The sequence below is a fragment of the Leptonychotes weddellii genome, chromosome 1 (assembly GCF_054177405.1).
Source record: "Leptonychotes weddellii isolate Sample4059 chromosome 1, ASM5417740v2, whole genome shotgun sequence".
In the NCBI taxonomy this organism is placed as follows: domain Eukaryota; kingdom Metazoa; phylum Chordata; class Mammalia; order Carnivora; family Phocidae; genus Leptonychotes; species Leptonychotes weddellii.
In genome coordinates, this window is record NC_138369.1 from 9,467,243 (window position 1) to 9,483,239 (window position 15,997).

Consider the following 15,997-nt stretch of genomic DNA (forward strand, 5'->3'; position numbering starts at 1 on the left):
CTCATCTCTACGCTGCCCCACCCCCTTGATAATTCCCCAGTCCCCGGAACCCCTTGCACCCCAGTCTCCAGGGCACAGGGTCTCCAGCTGGGGAGCTCAGTCCACCCCATCGACCCCAAGCCCCTCTTTTCCTCAGAGACTAACCAAACCAGATCTCACTGCCGCCCCTAGAGCTCTCTCTGACACCCCTTCCTACCAACTGTGCCCGCTTGACATCGGTGGGACTCCGTAGGACACACGTCACCATGGATAAGCACGTGCCCCGCACCTGGCCGTGTCTGCAGCGAGTGGGTGCAGGTGATGGGACAGCACATCTGCTGGCTGGGCCCGTGGTGGGCTGTGACTTGTCTCCGTGGGCGTCCCCTACCCTGAATGCCAGCACAGTGCTGGGCACGACAAACCCCACTGGCAGACAGATGAGCCACAGATGGGCCAGCTCAGGTCCCCCCTCCTCTGGGATCTGGCCACAGGGACAAGGATGTGGCAACCCCTGCCTCGGGTATAGCCATGGACACTAGTCTCAGGTGGGAAAGAGGTGGCCAGCCCACAGTGAGAGGGAGGGGGCCTGGAGAGGCTGCTGGGCATCCCACTAGGCACCCTGGTTCCCCTCTACCAGCTCCCAGGACCTCTAGGGTAGGATGCTGGCTCTGCACTGACGACCTCACCTCACTTCCCAACAACCCCTTCCATTTTACACACAGGGAAACTGAGGCACAGAGAGGAGATGCAGCCTGCAGTCATACGGCACCTCAGTGGTGAAGTCAGGGTAGGAACCCACATTGTCTGCCTCCGGGGCCAGGGCTCCTGGGCCCTGCCCTCCGCAGCTGGCAGCCCACCCCTCAAAGTAGGTCTGGGGCCTTGTTCCAGGCAGAGCAGGCCAAGGGGTCAGCGGGCCAGAGAAAGCCCCGAGAACGACGGGGGTCAAATGAGCAAGACTCATTTCCTTGCCAAGCCCATGCTGGCCCCCCAGGAAGCTCTGAGCAAGAGGCGCAGCTAGGGCTGGCGGGACTGCAGGAGGGCAAGGAGGTGCCTCCCTCCACAGCTGCTGCTCCCCTCTTTGGGGCTCTGTGGACACTTGTCCTTTTAGGTACAAGATTCAGGGAGTCTCTGAAATTCCTGCAACTCCAGTTTCTGGAACCTCTGCCTGGCCAGGCTACAGAGCACAGGGATCAGGGTTAGGGTCTGGAGTCCCAGCCCCGCCGCTACGAACCGCTCCACGCCTCCGCTTCCGAATCTGTGACAGGACCGTGAGCACCGCACACCGTAGCCCTAGGGCTGCCGCAACAATGCGATCAAGTCTATGTGTAAACTGCTCTAACAGGCACCCCCACAACATGGCGCAAAGATGGCATGATTATTATCATGCCAAGGATGTGGACATGACCAGAACTCCTTTAGATGCCTGTGAAAATCTGCAGACGCCCGTCAGCTCCCAATCTGTCATTCCTGCTGCTGGCTGTTAGCCACAGACTACCCCAGAGGGAGACCGCATGGGAGCAGAGGCGAAGTGTCGAGCCACAGCTTAGCTTTAAAATGGTGGCTGAGGGTCTGCGGTTTGGGGAAGAAGAACGGGGGCGGGCGAGTGGGCAAAGGAGCTGGGAGGGCACATGGGTTCTGCTTCTGCCTCTGCCATTCACAGACCAGAACACAGGCTCACGTGATTCCCGCACAACCTGAGACAAGCAGGCAGGAATCAAAACCAATTTCTTAGTCGAGAGGAGGCGTGACCAGTAAAAAGGCCACCCCCCTGCCCCAAGGACCCCAGTCTTTGTCTCGGGGGTCGGGAACACACCAGCTCAGGGGAAGGGGTGCAGAGCGGCGCCTGGAGCCCTCTGGACACACCCCACTGAGCGTCCACCTATCCCACGCGCTGCAGCCCGGACCACGAGCCGTAAGGACTGTGGCTGACTCTCCGCCCCCCTCTTGTGTTCAAAGCCACTGAGCTGGTGGGCTCGCTCCAGTGTGACGGGGCTCCAACCATAAAGGCCACTCCCCCCGCGACCGTGAGCTGTAGCCCTTCTAACACTGCCAAGCCCGCGTCATTTCCGAATCCCACTTTTCATGACTCCAGGTTTCCCAAGAGGCCTCCTCTGGGACCCAACTCGTTCCACCTCAGGCTGCAGCTTCAGGGAAAGTGGCTATTTTTAGAAGGGTTTCAGTAAAGCCGGCAGGGGCTCTCTGGGCTGGCACAGCGCGAAGTGTGCTCAGAAAGAAAAAAAAAAAAGGGAAAGAAAGAAAAAAAACAGAAAAGCCATTATAAAAAGCAGCTCTAAGAGGAACACGTTTGGGGTTCACAGTTTAAAGAGCTGGTTTAAAGGAAATGACTCTCAACTTTGAAGAAACAGCCCTAAATGGGAATGCATAGCTTTAAACACCACTGGAGAAACGACTGGAAAGGCCCTGACAACCAGCCAAGGACTGCAGGGATAGCTTTTTTTTTTCACGGAGCAGGGGTGAAATAATTATGTTTGAGTCTTGTTTTTATTCTCAAATGCTCAGAATTTGTTCTTAAAGCAAGGTGATGGGTTGACAGAGTCTAAAAAAAAGCCTCTGCAGGTATGGGGGGACCTCCACTTCGAGTGCAAGCCTGAAGAATCTCCTGAAGGAATCTGCTGGAACCAGCTCGCTGCCTGTCAGCTTCACTCAGCACTGCCAGGCAGAGGAGGACACCTCAATTTAGGGTGGAGTTAAGAAAGGGCACCAGTGTGCATCACCTTGCCACCCCACTCAGATGGGGAAAAGCTGGCGATGTAAAAAACACACACACAAAAAAAACATAAAACCAAGAAGCCAAAAAAAAAAGCCTTCTTGCCACTTTACTTTCATTTCCTTCAGCATTTTATTTATACACATGATGTTTTTCTTGAAAAACAGAAAGGGAACCAAAGGGAAAAACAGAGACCTACGAGGTTAGGGCTCGGTGTTCCGCTGGACAAGTGGCACGACATCAGGCGCTGACAGGAGCGTGGAAACCAAACAAGGGAGCGCCGGAGACAAATTTTCCACAGCCCCGTCCAGCTCTATCCCGCCCGGGGCCTCGAACAGGAAGGGGCCACAGGCTCTGAAGTCACAAGCGCACGTGTGCGTGCAGCCTGATCGAGGGGCACGCGGACAAGGAGAGGGAAGCCGGATCAGAGGGAAAACGCGACGTTCGGTTAGGACGGGCAGGAAGACAGGCAGGGCCAGGCTCTGAACTGCCCTGCCCGGCTCCGGGGAGTCTCTGCGGCCCCAGGACACGCAGAGACGACCTGGAAGGGAGAGGGGTGGCCATTCCGCTGTCCGGAGCCCCTCCAGACTGGCCGCCCTGCACAGCCCTCCACCACCCCCGGCAGCCTCTACCAGTGCACCTCTCAACCTGGTCTCAGCCCCGGCCCCTGGTAGCTCTCCCCCACTCTCCCCTGCTCAGCCGCTGGGGCCAGCCTCCCAAAGGGAGAGGGGCGAGGGGAGTGGGCCCGCTCTCCTGGCTCGAGAGCACAATGCAGATCCCTTCCTTTGGGGACTGCTGCCACCGTGTGGCACAAGTTCCCTGATTTCAGGAGTTGATTTCCTGCCTGCTAAGCAGGGACGGAAGCGGAGGACGCACAGCTCCATGCTCGAGGAGCAGGGGCACGTGTAACAGCCACCAAGCGACAGGCAAACGTTCGAGCAGACCTCCTGCCCTGGTGCCTTCTGGCCAAGCCCAGACAGCATCCCGGCCAGCAGTGTCACGGCGTTTCCATATGGGGGAGGGAGGCTCGTTCCCTCTAGGCACCGGAACCAGGGAGGCAGCTACACCAGCACCTCTGGGCTCCCTCCCGCGACAGCCAACCGGCAAACATTCTCTCTCTGGCCAGAAGCTGGATTTGCTACCTTGACAATGTACGCTCACGGGCTTCTTTGAAAACCTGAACAGAATCTCAAAAGCTGTGAGCGCCACAATCACACACAGGTTCACCACAAGTGCTCAGTGCCCAGACAAGTGTGTGCCCATCAGGCTGAGTGAGCATGGCGCCAGCAGGCAGGACGCCCCAAGGAGCTGGCACGGCGGGGCTGCCCAGCAGGGGCTGGCAGGGGCAGGAAGCAAGTGACTCCTTGTTGCGGAGGCCCGGCTCCCACATGCTCCGGAGATTCCCTCCCCAGCTCCCTCCCCACCATCTGGCTTCTGAGCCTCCCCAACGAGGAGGTGAGATCAGGGATGGGGACTGTTTCCTGCCTGTGGCCACCCCCGCCCCATGCCGATGGTACCTGGGCTGGAGCAGGTGGATACTGCAGATCGGTGGAGTGAGTAAAGAAAGCATGACTCTGGCCACAGGCTGTGCCCCACGAGGCCCTCACCTGCCTGAGGGGCGGCCAAGAAGCAGCGGAGCACAAGGAGGTCCTGGGGACGGGGCCCAGAGGCCAACATGGGGCACGCCTAACATTGCTTTCCTTTAATACTTATAGAAGAAATACGTAATCATGCTCAAAAGCAGGGGACGCTAAAGATTATAACAAAGACCAGCAACCCTCAGATCACTGCCTCTCCCACTCACCCTGGCTGACCTCTTTGACTTCTTAGCAGTTTCTTCTGGGAATTACCTCCGTAATCATGGGCATCTACTGTTATTTCTTGACCTGTCCATTTTGGACATGATCCACTGACTTCCAGCTACATTAAAGACTTAGCTTTCTAGCCACACCTCCCCCAGCCCCTCCTCACAACAGGGCCCCAACACCACCTGGGGCTATATTCACCTAACTCTGGCCACACTGATACTGCCCACCCTGACAACTTCAGGGATGTCATCTGTCTGGAACAGCTCCCCTTCCACCCGTATCTCTGTTCACGGAACCTAGCCCTCGCTTTCCAAACCCTTCTCGGGTTGTGTCGGGCAGCTCCCACTTACATAACCGGCCCATTTTCTCTGGATGCCTCCCGGCTGCCAGCCTGGGGCCGACAGTTCCAGCCTCAGCTGCCTGCACACGAGGCCTGCCCCCCGTGACCCTCCTGAGCCCTCTGTGCCTAACACCTTCTCTGAGCCCGTGCAGCCACAGCTCCACCGCCTGAGATCTGGCAGCTAACAGACACCAGGAGGACCGGGGGAGTGACACTTATGCCTCGTGGAGGGATGCAGAGCCCTGGAGTTCCACTCCGATGAAGGGAAATGGAGCTGATCACAAGCACAGGCATCTTCTAGACCTTGCCTGCCGGCTCACGATCTCACGTGAGGACGTGTTTCAGCGTCTGACGGGTGCCGGGAAATACATACGTGGTGCTAACAATTACGCCTGGCTGCTCACGACACAACCACGACAAGAGGCACAAAGAAACTGGCGGAGGCACGCGTGCTCCGTGGGAGGGGGTTTACCTTGGACATCTGGCTGAAGTCGGCAAAGCCCTCAGCACTACTGAAGGACCCGCTTCCAAAGGGGTCTAAGGTTCCAAAGGGACCTGCAAGTAGCACCAACAGAGGCAGAGTTAGGGCATTCAAGGGACACACCTCCGGGGGCAGAGGGAGGTGCTGCCTCTCGGTGGTCACCGGCCCCCGGCGCGCGACATCTAAGGAGGCAGCATTTGCTTGCCAGGGCTGTGCGTCTGGATGCGGTCCCTCAACGCGGCCTCCCTGCCCCCAACCCGCCCTGGCTGGTGGTTGGGGCGGCTTGGCCAGAAGCCTCTCGCCATGACGGCCGCCTCAAGCAGGGCCACAGGGACGGTGCCCCATATCGGTACTTCTAGCCAGCGCTGTTCACAGTCAGCAAACGAGTGACACGTGCAGAAGCACAGCCAACTGCCCTCCTGGGTCAAGGAGGGAGGTGCAGGTCCGCAGCGACCCACCATCCATACCTTGTATGTGGGGAGGTTGTCTGCGGGTGCAGTTTTCTCCTTTGGTGGGGCAACTTGCCTGCATAACCCATACACCCACCTAAGAACCCAAACTCTATCACCAACAAGCACGAGCTGCTAGGCAAGGGCGCAGAAGCAAGTGGGGCCTGTTCCCAAAAGCAAGGGGGAATCCAAACTCTCCCCCCTCCCTTAATGCACAAGCCAAGACCCTCAGTCAAACTTGGATTCTTTTAGGAAAAAGATCTGAAGGTACAAATCAAAGATTTGTACGGAGAAATGAGTAAAGAGTAACCAGGAACACTGGTGTTATTACTGACTGAATTCCTACTGCCGATCTTCCTTTGCAGAAAGATGAGCAGCTAGGGGGAGCTGGCTTTGGCCCAAGTACCTCAGGTGAGGATCTGGGTGCCACTGATTAATGACATAAACTCTGAGGATACACAGCTTTGGAAACGGAAGCAGGAACTGGGTGGGCTCCTTCCACTGGCTGGGGGGAGAGTCAGAAGGAAAATAAGTCATCAGTCTCACCTGATCCTTTTGAGGAGACACTGGAGGATGAAAAAGGATCACTGGATTCAAAGGGGTCGAGCTGAGTGAAAGGAGAGAGGGAAGAGTAAAAAGCAGTTCATTCGTTCACCCAGCCATTCATCCAAGCACAGACTTTCCTGCCATCTGCGTACACTGAATCCGGTGCCGGCCATGAGGAGGAGAAAGTGATTCAAACTAAACTCTGGCGGAGTAAAATCCCAACAGACCAACCCCTCCTGCAGAGCATACCTATAAACTCTGGACAAAATGCAAAAAAATAAGTAAACATAAGCAACCACCTGAAGGCTCAGGAAGTGAGCCAGAGCAGGAAGACTAGACGAGAATTCCAAGTTGGCAGGAGCCAACAGCACAAAGTTGAGTCTTCTGTCTAGACAGCTATAACCTGAGGGTTTCGGGAGGCTAGACCTCAACAGAAAACTCACTATCTTTCTGGCCTGAAGACTAGAGGATGGTAGTCTGGGACAACCACAGTCATGAGAAAGGGACAGGGCCCCAGAAAGGAGAGGCAGAGAATGGGAGTCCAAAATTTCATGATAAGCTCTGCCCAAGACAAGGGCTGACCCCAGCACCATGTGCAGGAGGAGACTGAATGCAGCCTACAGCTAAGGTCACAAGTACGCAACTACAGGTGAGAGAAAGTGAGTTTGCAGTGGAGCCTCACCGAGTCAACTGCCTGCTGAAACAAAACCATCTGGGCTCTTTGGAGGCATATACCAGTATCCAGTCACCGCAACAGAGCACTCACAATACACAGCATACGTTTTGAAATCATTCAACGTAACAAGAATCAGAAAAACCGTGGCCAGTTCTCAAGGGAAAAGACAATCAATAGAACCAGTCCCAAGAGGACCCAGATGTTTTGGAATTCTTTGATGAGGATGACTTTAAAGCAGGAGTAACTGTGTTCAATGAAGTAAAGGAAAATAGACTAAAGAGGAATGGATAGGAGATCTTAGCAGAAAAATAGAAACTATACAAAGAAACAAATGGGAATTCGAAAACTGAAAAAAGTACAACATCTAGAATAAAAACTTCACTAGGTCAGCTAAACGACAGATGATCGAGAAAAAAGTAAGTAAAGCTAAAGATAGATCAGTAGAAAGTACCCAATCTACAGAAAAAAGAGAACAAAAAGAATGAAGAGAAAACAGAGTCTCAGGGACTTGTGGAGCCATTAGTAAAACCTCTAATATAAAAGTAATTGTAATCCCACAAAGAAAGGAAAGAATAGGGTAGAAAAAGAAAATGTCTAAGGAAGTAATGGCCAAAAACTTGCCAAGTTTGGTAAAAGACCTGATTTACAGATTTAAGAACCTCGGCAAACCCCAAACAACTTAAATACAAAGAAAACCACACACACATATGCTTCACAGTCAAACTGCTGAAAAGCAGAGCTAAAGAGCTAAGGCAGCCAGAGAAAAACAGCACGGTACCTATGGTGGGGGACAACCGCCTGAGAGACTCAGGACTTCTCCTCAAGGACAGGGAGGCCAGAAGGCAGTGGAATAACATCCTAAAAGTGCTGGAAGGAAAAAAACTAATACGAGATCGGCCAGAAATACCCTTCAAGAGTGACAACAAAGGGACGCCTGGGTGGCTCAGTTGGTTAAGCATCTGCCTTTGGCTCAGGTCATGATCCCGGGGTCCTGGGATTGAGCCCCGCATGAGGCTCCCTGCTTAGCGGGGAAACTGCTTCTCCCTCTGCTGCTGCTCCGCCTGCTTGTGCTCCCTCTCTCTCTCTCTCCTTCTGACAAATAAACAAACAAATAAAATCTCTATTAAAAAAAAAAGGGAATGACAACAAAGTAGACCTGTATTATAAGAAATGCCAAAGAAAGTTCTTCAGGCTTAAGGAAAAGGATCATGAGGGTAAATAAGATCTTGAGAAAGGAATGAGGACATGAGAAATGGCAAATATATGGGTAAAAACAAAGAGACCACCTTTTTCCCTTTTAACATTTCTTTTAGGGGCGCCTGGGTAGTTCACTCGGTTAAGTGTCTGCCTTCAGCTCAGGTCATGATCCCGGGGTCCTGGGACTGAGCCCCGCATCGGGCTCCCTGCTCCACGGGAAGCCTGCTTCTCCCTCTCCCACTCCCCCTGCTTGTCTTCCCTCTCTCGCTGTGTCTCTCTCTGTCAAATAAATAAATAAATCTTAAAAAAAAAATCTCTTTTAGACACATACAATGGATTAAAGCAAGATGGTCTTAGGGAGTTTATGGCATATTTAGATATATTATATTCATATGACAGCTAGAACATAAGAGAAGACACTGCTGGCTGGGGAGGAGATGGACAAATGGACCCATATGGTTGCAAGTTCTCTACATTTTACATGAAGTGATATAATATTAATTCCAAGTAGCCTATGAAAAGTTAAGGGTGTATACGGTAATCCCTAAAGCAACCTCCAAAAATAACAGAAATAGATATAGTTAAAAGAAGCCAACAAATACTAGAAAATGGAATTCTAGAAAACATTCAAATAATCTAAAAGGTGGCAGAGAGGGAACAGAGGAACAAAACACAGGGGATAAAAAGCAAGGAAATAATAAAATGGTAGATTTAAATCTAACCGTATCAACAACTGCATTAAATGTTAATGGACTAGACACTCTATGTTGAAGGCCAAGATTTCCAGGCCGGAGAGAAAAGCAGTCCCAACTATATGCTCGCTATAAAAAACCCTTTGTGTATAAAGACCCAGGCAGACTGAAAGTAAATGGATGAAAAAAAGATATAGCGGGCAAAGAATAAGCATAAGAAGGATGGAGGAAGGCTATTTCAATATGTGATAAAACAGATCTCAAGACAGAGATATCGCCAGAGGAAAAAAGGAAGCTTTTATAATGATAAAAAGGTCACTGCATCAGGCTGATACAAGAAGCACAAATGTGTAGGCACCGGAGAGAGCTTCAAAACACATGAAGCAAAACTTGACGGAATTAACAGGGACACAGACAATTCCACAATCACAGACTTTAACATTCCTCTCTCAGCGATGGGTACAGTGGTAGAGCTACAAAACAAACAAAAACAGTAAGGACACAAACGATTGGAACTATCAGCCACACTGACATAATTGGCATTGATAGAACATGACACCCAGCAACTGCAGACCAACATTCTCATCAACTGTACATGGTATGGACACCAACACGAACCATAATATGGGTATCAATAAATTTAAAAGGACTGCAAACATACAAAATATGTTCTCTAATAACAGACTTAATTAAAAATCAGTATTATAAGATATGTAAAGGAAGGAAAGAATATCTGGAAACAAAACAATACTTTAAATAATCCATGCTTCAACAGAGAAATCACAAGGGAAACTAAGAAAATATCTCAAACTAAAGGACAATGAAGATACAACACGTGAAAATGTGTGGAATGCAGCTAAGTAGTGCTTAGGGTGAAATGTGTAGTTTTAAAATATTTATATTAAAAAAGATGGTCTAAAGTCAGTGACCTAAGGTTGAATCTTAAGATGTTAGAAATGGAAGAGCAAGTACTAACCCAAAATAAATAGGAGAAAGAAAATAATAAAAAGCAGAAATCAGTGAAATAGAAGCAAACAGGAGAGGAAATTTACAGAACCAAAAGCTGGTTCATGGACAAGCTCAACAAAATTGATCAACAGAGAGTAAGAACACAGATCACACACACAGACCAGTAGCAGAAACGAAAGGGGTATCCCGCAACAGGTCTATCAACAGAAATGTTACAAATTAATCCTTGCCTTCAAGGAGCTCTGGGTCTAGTGCGACAGACCAATAGGTCCGTGGAGAAGAGGAAACCAGGGAATCTGAGGGGCGGAGGGAGAGATGCAGCCTGGAACATGAAGGAAGGCTATACACCGCCCTCACTAGACACGAGGATTCTCTGTTCAATCACAGAGTCGCTTTTTTGTGCAGTGCACTGGGGCCTAACACCGTGCAACGCACACAGTTTGCTAGATGCTAGGGATGGAGAGGGGCATGTGAATGCCTCACACACTTTCAGTGCTGCCAGGAAGATGGCAGGGCGGCCGTGTGGAGCATGTGATGCTTTCTTTCATTTCTCAGTTTTGTTGGGAGACGGGGCAGCAGTGGGGGCAGGAGGTAGAACAGAGAAGCCACCCGGTGGGCCTGAGCTGAAGTGACAGGGGCAGGGAAAGGAACAGAGAAAAGAGAGCTATTCGGGACCCAAGCCATCCTGACATGGGCTCAGTGGCCCACTGAATGTGACAACCTGAGTCACAGGACGAGCCTCACAGGGACAAGCACCGGGCACACACACAGCACCTACGCCTCCCCGGGGTCACTCACCTTTGAGGGTAAGGAAGGGTTTTTCGTGAATGGGTCTGAGGTAAACGGGTCATTCTTTGTCTGTTTCTTAAAGAAGTCGTCAGGCGCAGAGCCACGGAATGGGTCACTTTCTTTGAAAGGATCCCCTCCGAATGGATCTAGAGGGTGTTTTGGAAAGTGAATAAAAACATGCCCCTATGAATAAACAACATTATGCTTCACGGAAGAACCCAAATGTAAAAACACATAGCTGACTGACGCCATTTTATATGAAATTCTACAAAAGGGAAAAACCATAATGACAGAAAGCAGGTCAGTGGTTGCCAGGCGCCTGGGGGTTGGGGGTAGGAGGCACAAGGGAACCTTCTGGGACAATGGAGGTGTTCTCGATCTCGCACAACTGCACACATTTACCCAAACTTATCTAATTACACACTTAAAATTGGTGAATTTTGTTGTGTGTAAATTATACCACCCAACAAAGCTGATTTTAATAATAAAAACATGGATAAATCCAGAGACAGAAAGCAGACTGGTGGTTGCCAGGGGCTGGGGGAGGGGGAAAGGGGCGTGACTGCTCATGGGGATGAGGCTTCCGTTTAGGGCATGGCAATGTTCTAGAACTACACAGAGGTGGTGTCTGTACATTATGAATGTACCAAATACCACTGAATTGTCACTTTAAAATGGTGAATTTTGTGTTGTATGAATTTCACCTCAGTAAAAAAATACAGAAGTAGATAAATAGGCAGCATGACCGCACCACCATACCCATGGTGTGCTCAGTCCCCTGGAATGCGGGGTGCAGGCATGGTGAATGGACACGGGGCAAAACCGCCGTCACCAGCAGGGAACGAGACACTAGGCTTTCGTGCAGTGCAGATGGCCATGCTTCCCGGTACCGCGGCCGCCTCTGGCATGTGTAGACCGAAGCCCCACTGTGGGCAGGCGCTACACGGGGCCCCCTAATGCTACCACAGGACCAAGCTGCCGTGGGCAGGTCTGAAAAATTGCCTGGCCACTGGGAGCTCCTTTTCTAGTTGTGCTTCTCTTCACGCTGTGAGGTCGGCAAGACGGGGCACCCGTCGGGGAAGGGGAGGGTAATGTCGCTGCCAGGCTTCCTCAGAAACTAAGCTCCCCTGCTGCCCTGTCGTAGGAGGCCTGGCAGACAGGCTGCTTTTCCATTTCCTTCAACTTGAACTAGGAATGGAAAGAGTCTGAGGACGAGTCCACGAAAAAACAAAAAGTCTTTTCAACAAAGGCTTTTACCTGCTGAAGCTGTCTGTTGTTCTGCGAAGGGGTCATTCTGGAATGGGTCACCTAGGTTAGAGGAGAGAGGGACGTTTAGCTCTATGGCAGAAAAGGACTCTGGCATATCCAAGTTGAAGCGGCCACTGGCCGAGGTGGCTTTTCTTAGTTGGGGTGTTCAAGATGAAATGAGGTATTGTTGGCTGCTCAACATGGGCTGGAGGTGGGGAAAACGTGGAGTGAGCCAGAATTCACTCCTCTCTTTCTCTGCCATGCTTTACGCTTGTATCTCATCTCCCTCTCACCTCCCCCAGGTACGACAACACAGGACCCCAGGGCTGCCCCAGTCCTCAACCCACAGGCAGCCCCGGAGCAATGATGAGCTCCACACATCCAAGCTTCAGGAGCTGCCCGATTCCTCTCTTGGACCTGCGAACCTCCGATCCCACATCTGACACTGGAAAGGCACCCCCACTGCCTTCTCCCCGCCCCAGCACTTCGCTCAGGAACATACAGATACCCTTCCTGGAAGGCTTTCAGGCTTCCTACTCTGAAAAAAAACAGGGAAACCGAGGAAAACTTGTTCGTAGAAGTCTTCCTGGTTATTCTCGACTCGTGTGTGGCTCTGGGTAAATGTGTCACATGAAGACCTCAGACTTACGTGGGGATCTGTCCTTCACTGGGTAGTTTCATAATCATGACTACATCTGATTGTCTTATTGATCCCACCAGGAGAGCGAGGGAGAATTTACCACCCCTTCTGGAGGCTGGGAACCGAGGTGTGCAGAGGTTAAGGGCGGAGCCAGCTGCCCTTGAATGTGGGCACCTCACTGGGAGCTGGGAGCTTGGAGCTGGGAGCTGAGAGCGGAGCTCTTCCACCACACGCCAATGCCTCAGTTCTGTAGTGAACCGGCTGAAGCGAAACACTCAGGCAGCCCAGGAGGCTCCAAGGATTCCCTTCCCCGTCCATTCCAGAAGGTGCCTATCTTGCAACCATTCTAGTCATCAGACAGTTCTAAATGGCACAAAGTAAACAGCCCTCCAATGATGAAGTGGGCACCGGGCGAGATACCTTTGAAGGGATCAGCTCCTTTAAATGGGTCGGATTTGAAGGGGTCTTCAGCCTGGAAAGGATCCGGATGCAATTCTTGGGCATTGTTGCTAAATAACAAGGCTTTATTTTTGAAAGGATCATCCTATAATTTTGTGAAGAGACAGGACAGAAATTTTATTATTTCAAATTTAAAGCAAAGTGCAGAATTCCCTACCCAACTTGCATATTTCTCCTTCAAGCAGTGGGACCTTACAGAGAACGATTAAAAAATCATCAAAGAAATGTGGACGTTGGTTCATAGTGACGTGTCGACACTAGTTTATTCACGGTGACAAATGTTCATTCGCAGGGACAAGGTATTAATGATAGGGGAAGCTGGGTGTGGGGTATGTGGGAACTTTCTGTACTCCCTTTAAGTTTTCCTGTAAGTCCACCACTCTTGCAAACTGAAAGTTTATTTAAAAATTGAGTGGACGCAACCCAAACAAACGTCCGCTGACAGACGAACAGATATACTAGATGTAGTATGTAGAAATATAAGGAAATATTATTGACCCTTGAGGACATTATGCTGAGTGAAACAAGCCAGTCACGAAAAGACAAATGCTGTGTGACAGTGTCACTTTATATTAGGTCCCTAGAGGAGTCAGATTCAGAGACAGAAAGTAGAGCGGTGGGTACCAGGGGCTGGGGAAGCAGGACGGGGAGTGAGTGTTTAGTGGGTATGAAAATGCTCTGGAGTTTAGTTACATAGTGTGAATATACTGAGGCATGGTTCAGATGGTCAATTCTATGTTATGTGTATTTTCTCACAATTAGAAATTCTACTTAAAAAAAAAATCACTAAGTCAGAAAGCAGTGGTATTTTTGGAAATGTCAAAAAGAAAACCTAACAAGCCACTCAACAACGACAGCATGGGTCTCGTTCAAAAGTGTGGCCTCCCTCAATCATCTTTTTTTCACAGAACGTCTACCTATGTGGGCATTTTTTAAAATGCTCTTTCCACACCAAGAAACATGCAGGCTATTTACATCCTGGGAGGAAATGAGTTGCTTATGCAGTTAGAACTACTAGAGCATATACACTTCGCACTGTGCATGTTTTTTAAAAAGTGCTTATTTCTAGAAACAAACAAGCATGTTTAAACCAGAAGGAAAAAAAAAAAAAAGATTTGCTTTTGAAGAGCGCATTTTTATAGTTGAAAATGGCCCAAATGTTGGTGGGGGGGTATAATCTACACAGGAACAATGCACTTCGTTTAGAAACAGTGAGTGTATTTTGGTTAATAAAGACACACCCTCAGTGAAAACATGAAGGTTTCACCGTGATACGAAAAAGCACAACATCCTCACTGAATCTGGCAGATGTGTCGGCACCCGCGGGGCTGGCAAACATCCAATATTCCAAAGCCAAATAATTAAAGAGCTGGGGCTTCCGTAAAAATACAGACAACAGTTACAGGGCAATGACGTCAAAGGAAGATTCCTGACTAGGCTCCTAGCACTCTGGGCTGGCTGACTTTGGGAAGCAGGATGGCTCTCAGAGGCACTGGGCCAATGGGAAAACTTTCCTTACCTGGGAAAGATTATCTGCAGCCTCCAACCACAGGGCTTCCCAAGGTGGGGAAACCAAGTAGGTTCTTAGGCAAGTAAGTACAGATGTCTGCAAGCTCCGCGTCTGGCGGAAGCGTGCGGTTCGTTAAGGGCAGCATGGTGCTTAACACCTGCACAACGCACGCACCCAGCAAGTGTCTGATGGGGCTCGCTGACACAGATAAATACGAGGGAGAAGTCCTAATCTAAAGAAGCTGGGAGGCCAGGATGGAAAATCAACCTCTCACACTGTGCCATGGGGGAAGGAATGTATCTGTTCCAGAAGAATGGAGAGAGATGATGACCTGGACACGGGTGTGCATTAAGAATGACACCTCAGGCTCAGACTGGAAGCTTCTATTTAGTTTTTAATAGCACTGGTTTACAAGTTGGTGGGTTTTTTTTTTTTTCTTTTAATGTTTTCGATCACCACTTGGAAGCCTGCCAAATAAGAGGGGGCGATGGCAGAGAGGAGACTGTGATTCTAGGGGCTCTGGCTGCGAGCCCCCTGACCTGAAAGTCAGGTCTGCAATCTCTTTCTCAGGAGCAGTTATTTGCCTAAGGCAGCAATCGCTCCGTCCCCTTCAAAGGAGAAGCCTACAGAGACCCCAGGAGGATTCATGTATGTAAGGTAACCACCAGTGGTTCTGATTCTATTTCACGGATTCGGAGCAGAAAATGAGATTTCCCCTGGTGCAGAGATGCCATAAACTCCACCATCCACTGACCGCTTGTCAGTGAGAACTGAGCCAGCTGCCACTTGGGAGACCCAAGTACAGCAGACAAGCACCAGGGTGAAAGGCAGAGGTAAAATACCTCGAACACAGAGTTCAGGAACTAGTCTTAAGTTCTGCACTTGTTAAGAAATAGATGTGACAACTCTGAAAGGAGTTACTGAGGAGTTCCCTTTAGATGGGGGCTGGGCAGTGGTGTGCTGGTGAACCAGCTCTCTGAGGAAAAAAAAAAAAAAAGCCCTGATTGGCAGCTTCTGCCAGTTCCCATGGTGTAAATACTCCCACCGTGGCTGAATCCAAGTTACCAAAAGTTCTACAATCAGGTTACAAAATTCCTATTTAATAATCAGCTCTGGAGAGCCAAGAAAATATGGCTCCAGCATGCCAGTGGGGCTGGATGCAACAGACAACCCAATGATGAGTTCTTGGCGAGGCTTAAGTCCAGTATGATTTATTACCTTCTGTCTACTAGACAGGTTGGTTGGGTGCTGTCTTCAAGGGCAAGAGGCCAGTATTATCATCATCAGATGAAAAACAAGAAATAAATTTGGCTTTAAGAAGCATCAGTCTCTTGGATAAAGTAACATAGTTATGAGCTTAACACTAAAGTTAGTAACTTTAATAGAACTGTCCAGCCTTAGAAAGTTCTAGATGCACCTCTCTGGTTACACTATTCTCAGGGGACTAAACCCCTCACTTTCACCCACCTCAAAGAGAACAAAGAGC

The 15,997-nt window shown here is 50.0% G+C and overlaps 1 protein-coding gene across 14 annotated transcripts in view; it reads right to left on the bottom strand.

Moving 5' to 3' along the window:
* The window catches only part of EPS15L1 (epidermal growth factor receptor pathway substrate 15 like 1), a 93,006-nt gene that overhangs the window by 19,997 nt on the left and 57,012 nt on the right, over positions 1-15,997 (bottom strand). For 10 of the 14 annotated variants that reach the window (XM_081814815.1, XM_081814835.1, XM_081814851.1 and 7 more), the window contains 5 exons: positions 12,963-13,086; positions 11,912-11,962; positions 10,664-10,800; positions 6,332-6,392; positions 5,328-5,410 (listed from right to left, as the gene is read on the bottom strand). In XM_081814815.1, the coding sequence (XP_081670941.1) occupies positions 5,328-5,410; positions 6,332-6,392; positions 10,664-10,800; positions 11,912-11,962; positions 12,963-13,086 (456 nt within the window). Of the gene's footprint in view, positions 1-2,782; positions 3,249-5,327; positions 5,411-6,331; positions 6,393-10,663; positions 10,801-11,911; positions 11,963-12,962; positions 13,087-15,997 lie in introns of those variants that run through there. The other 4 variants (XR_014143726.1, XR_014143722.1, XM_081814844.1 and 1 more) reach the window with 3 other exon arrangements.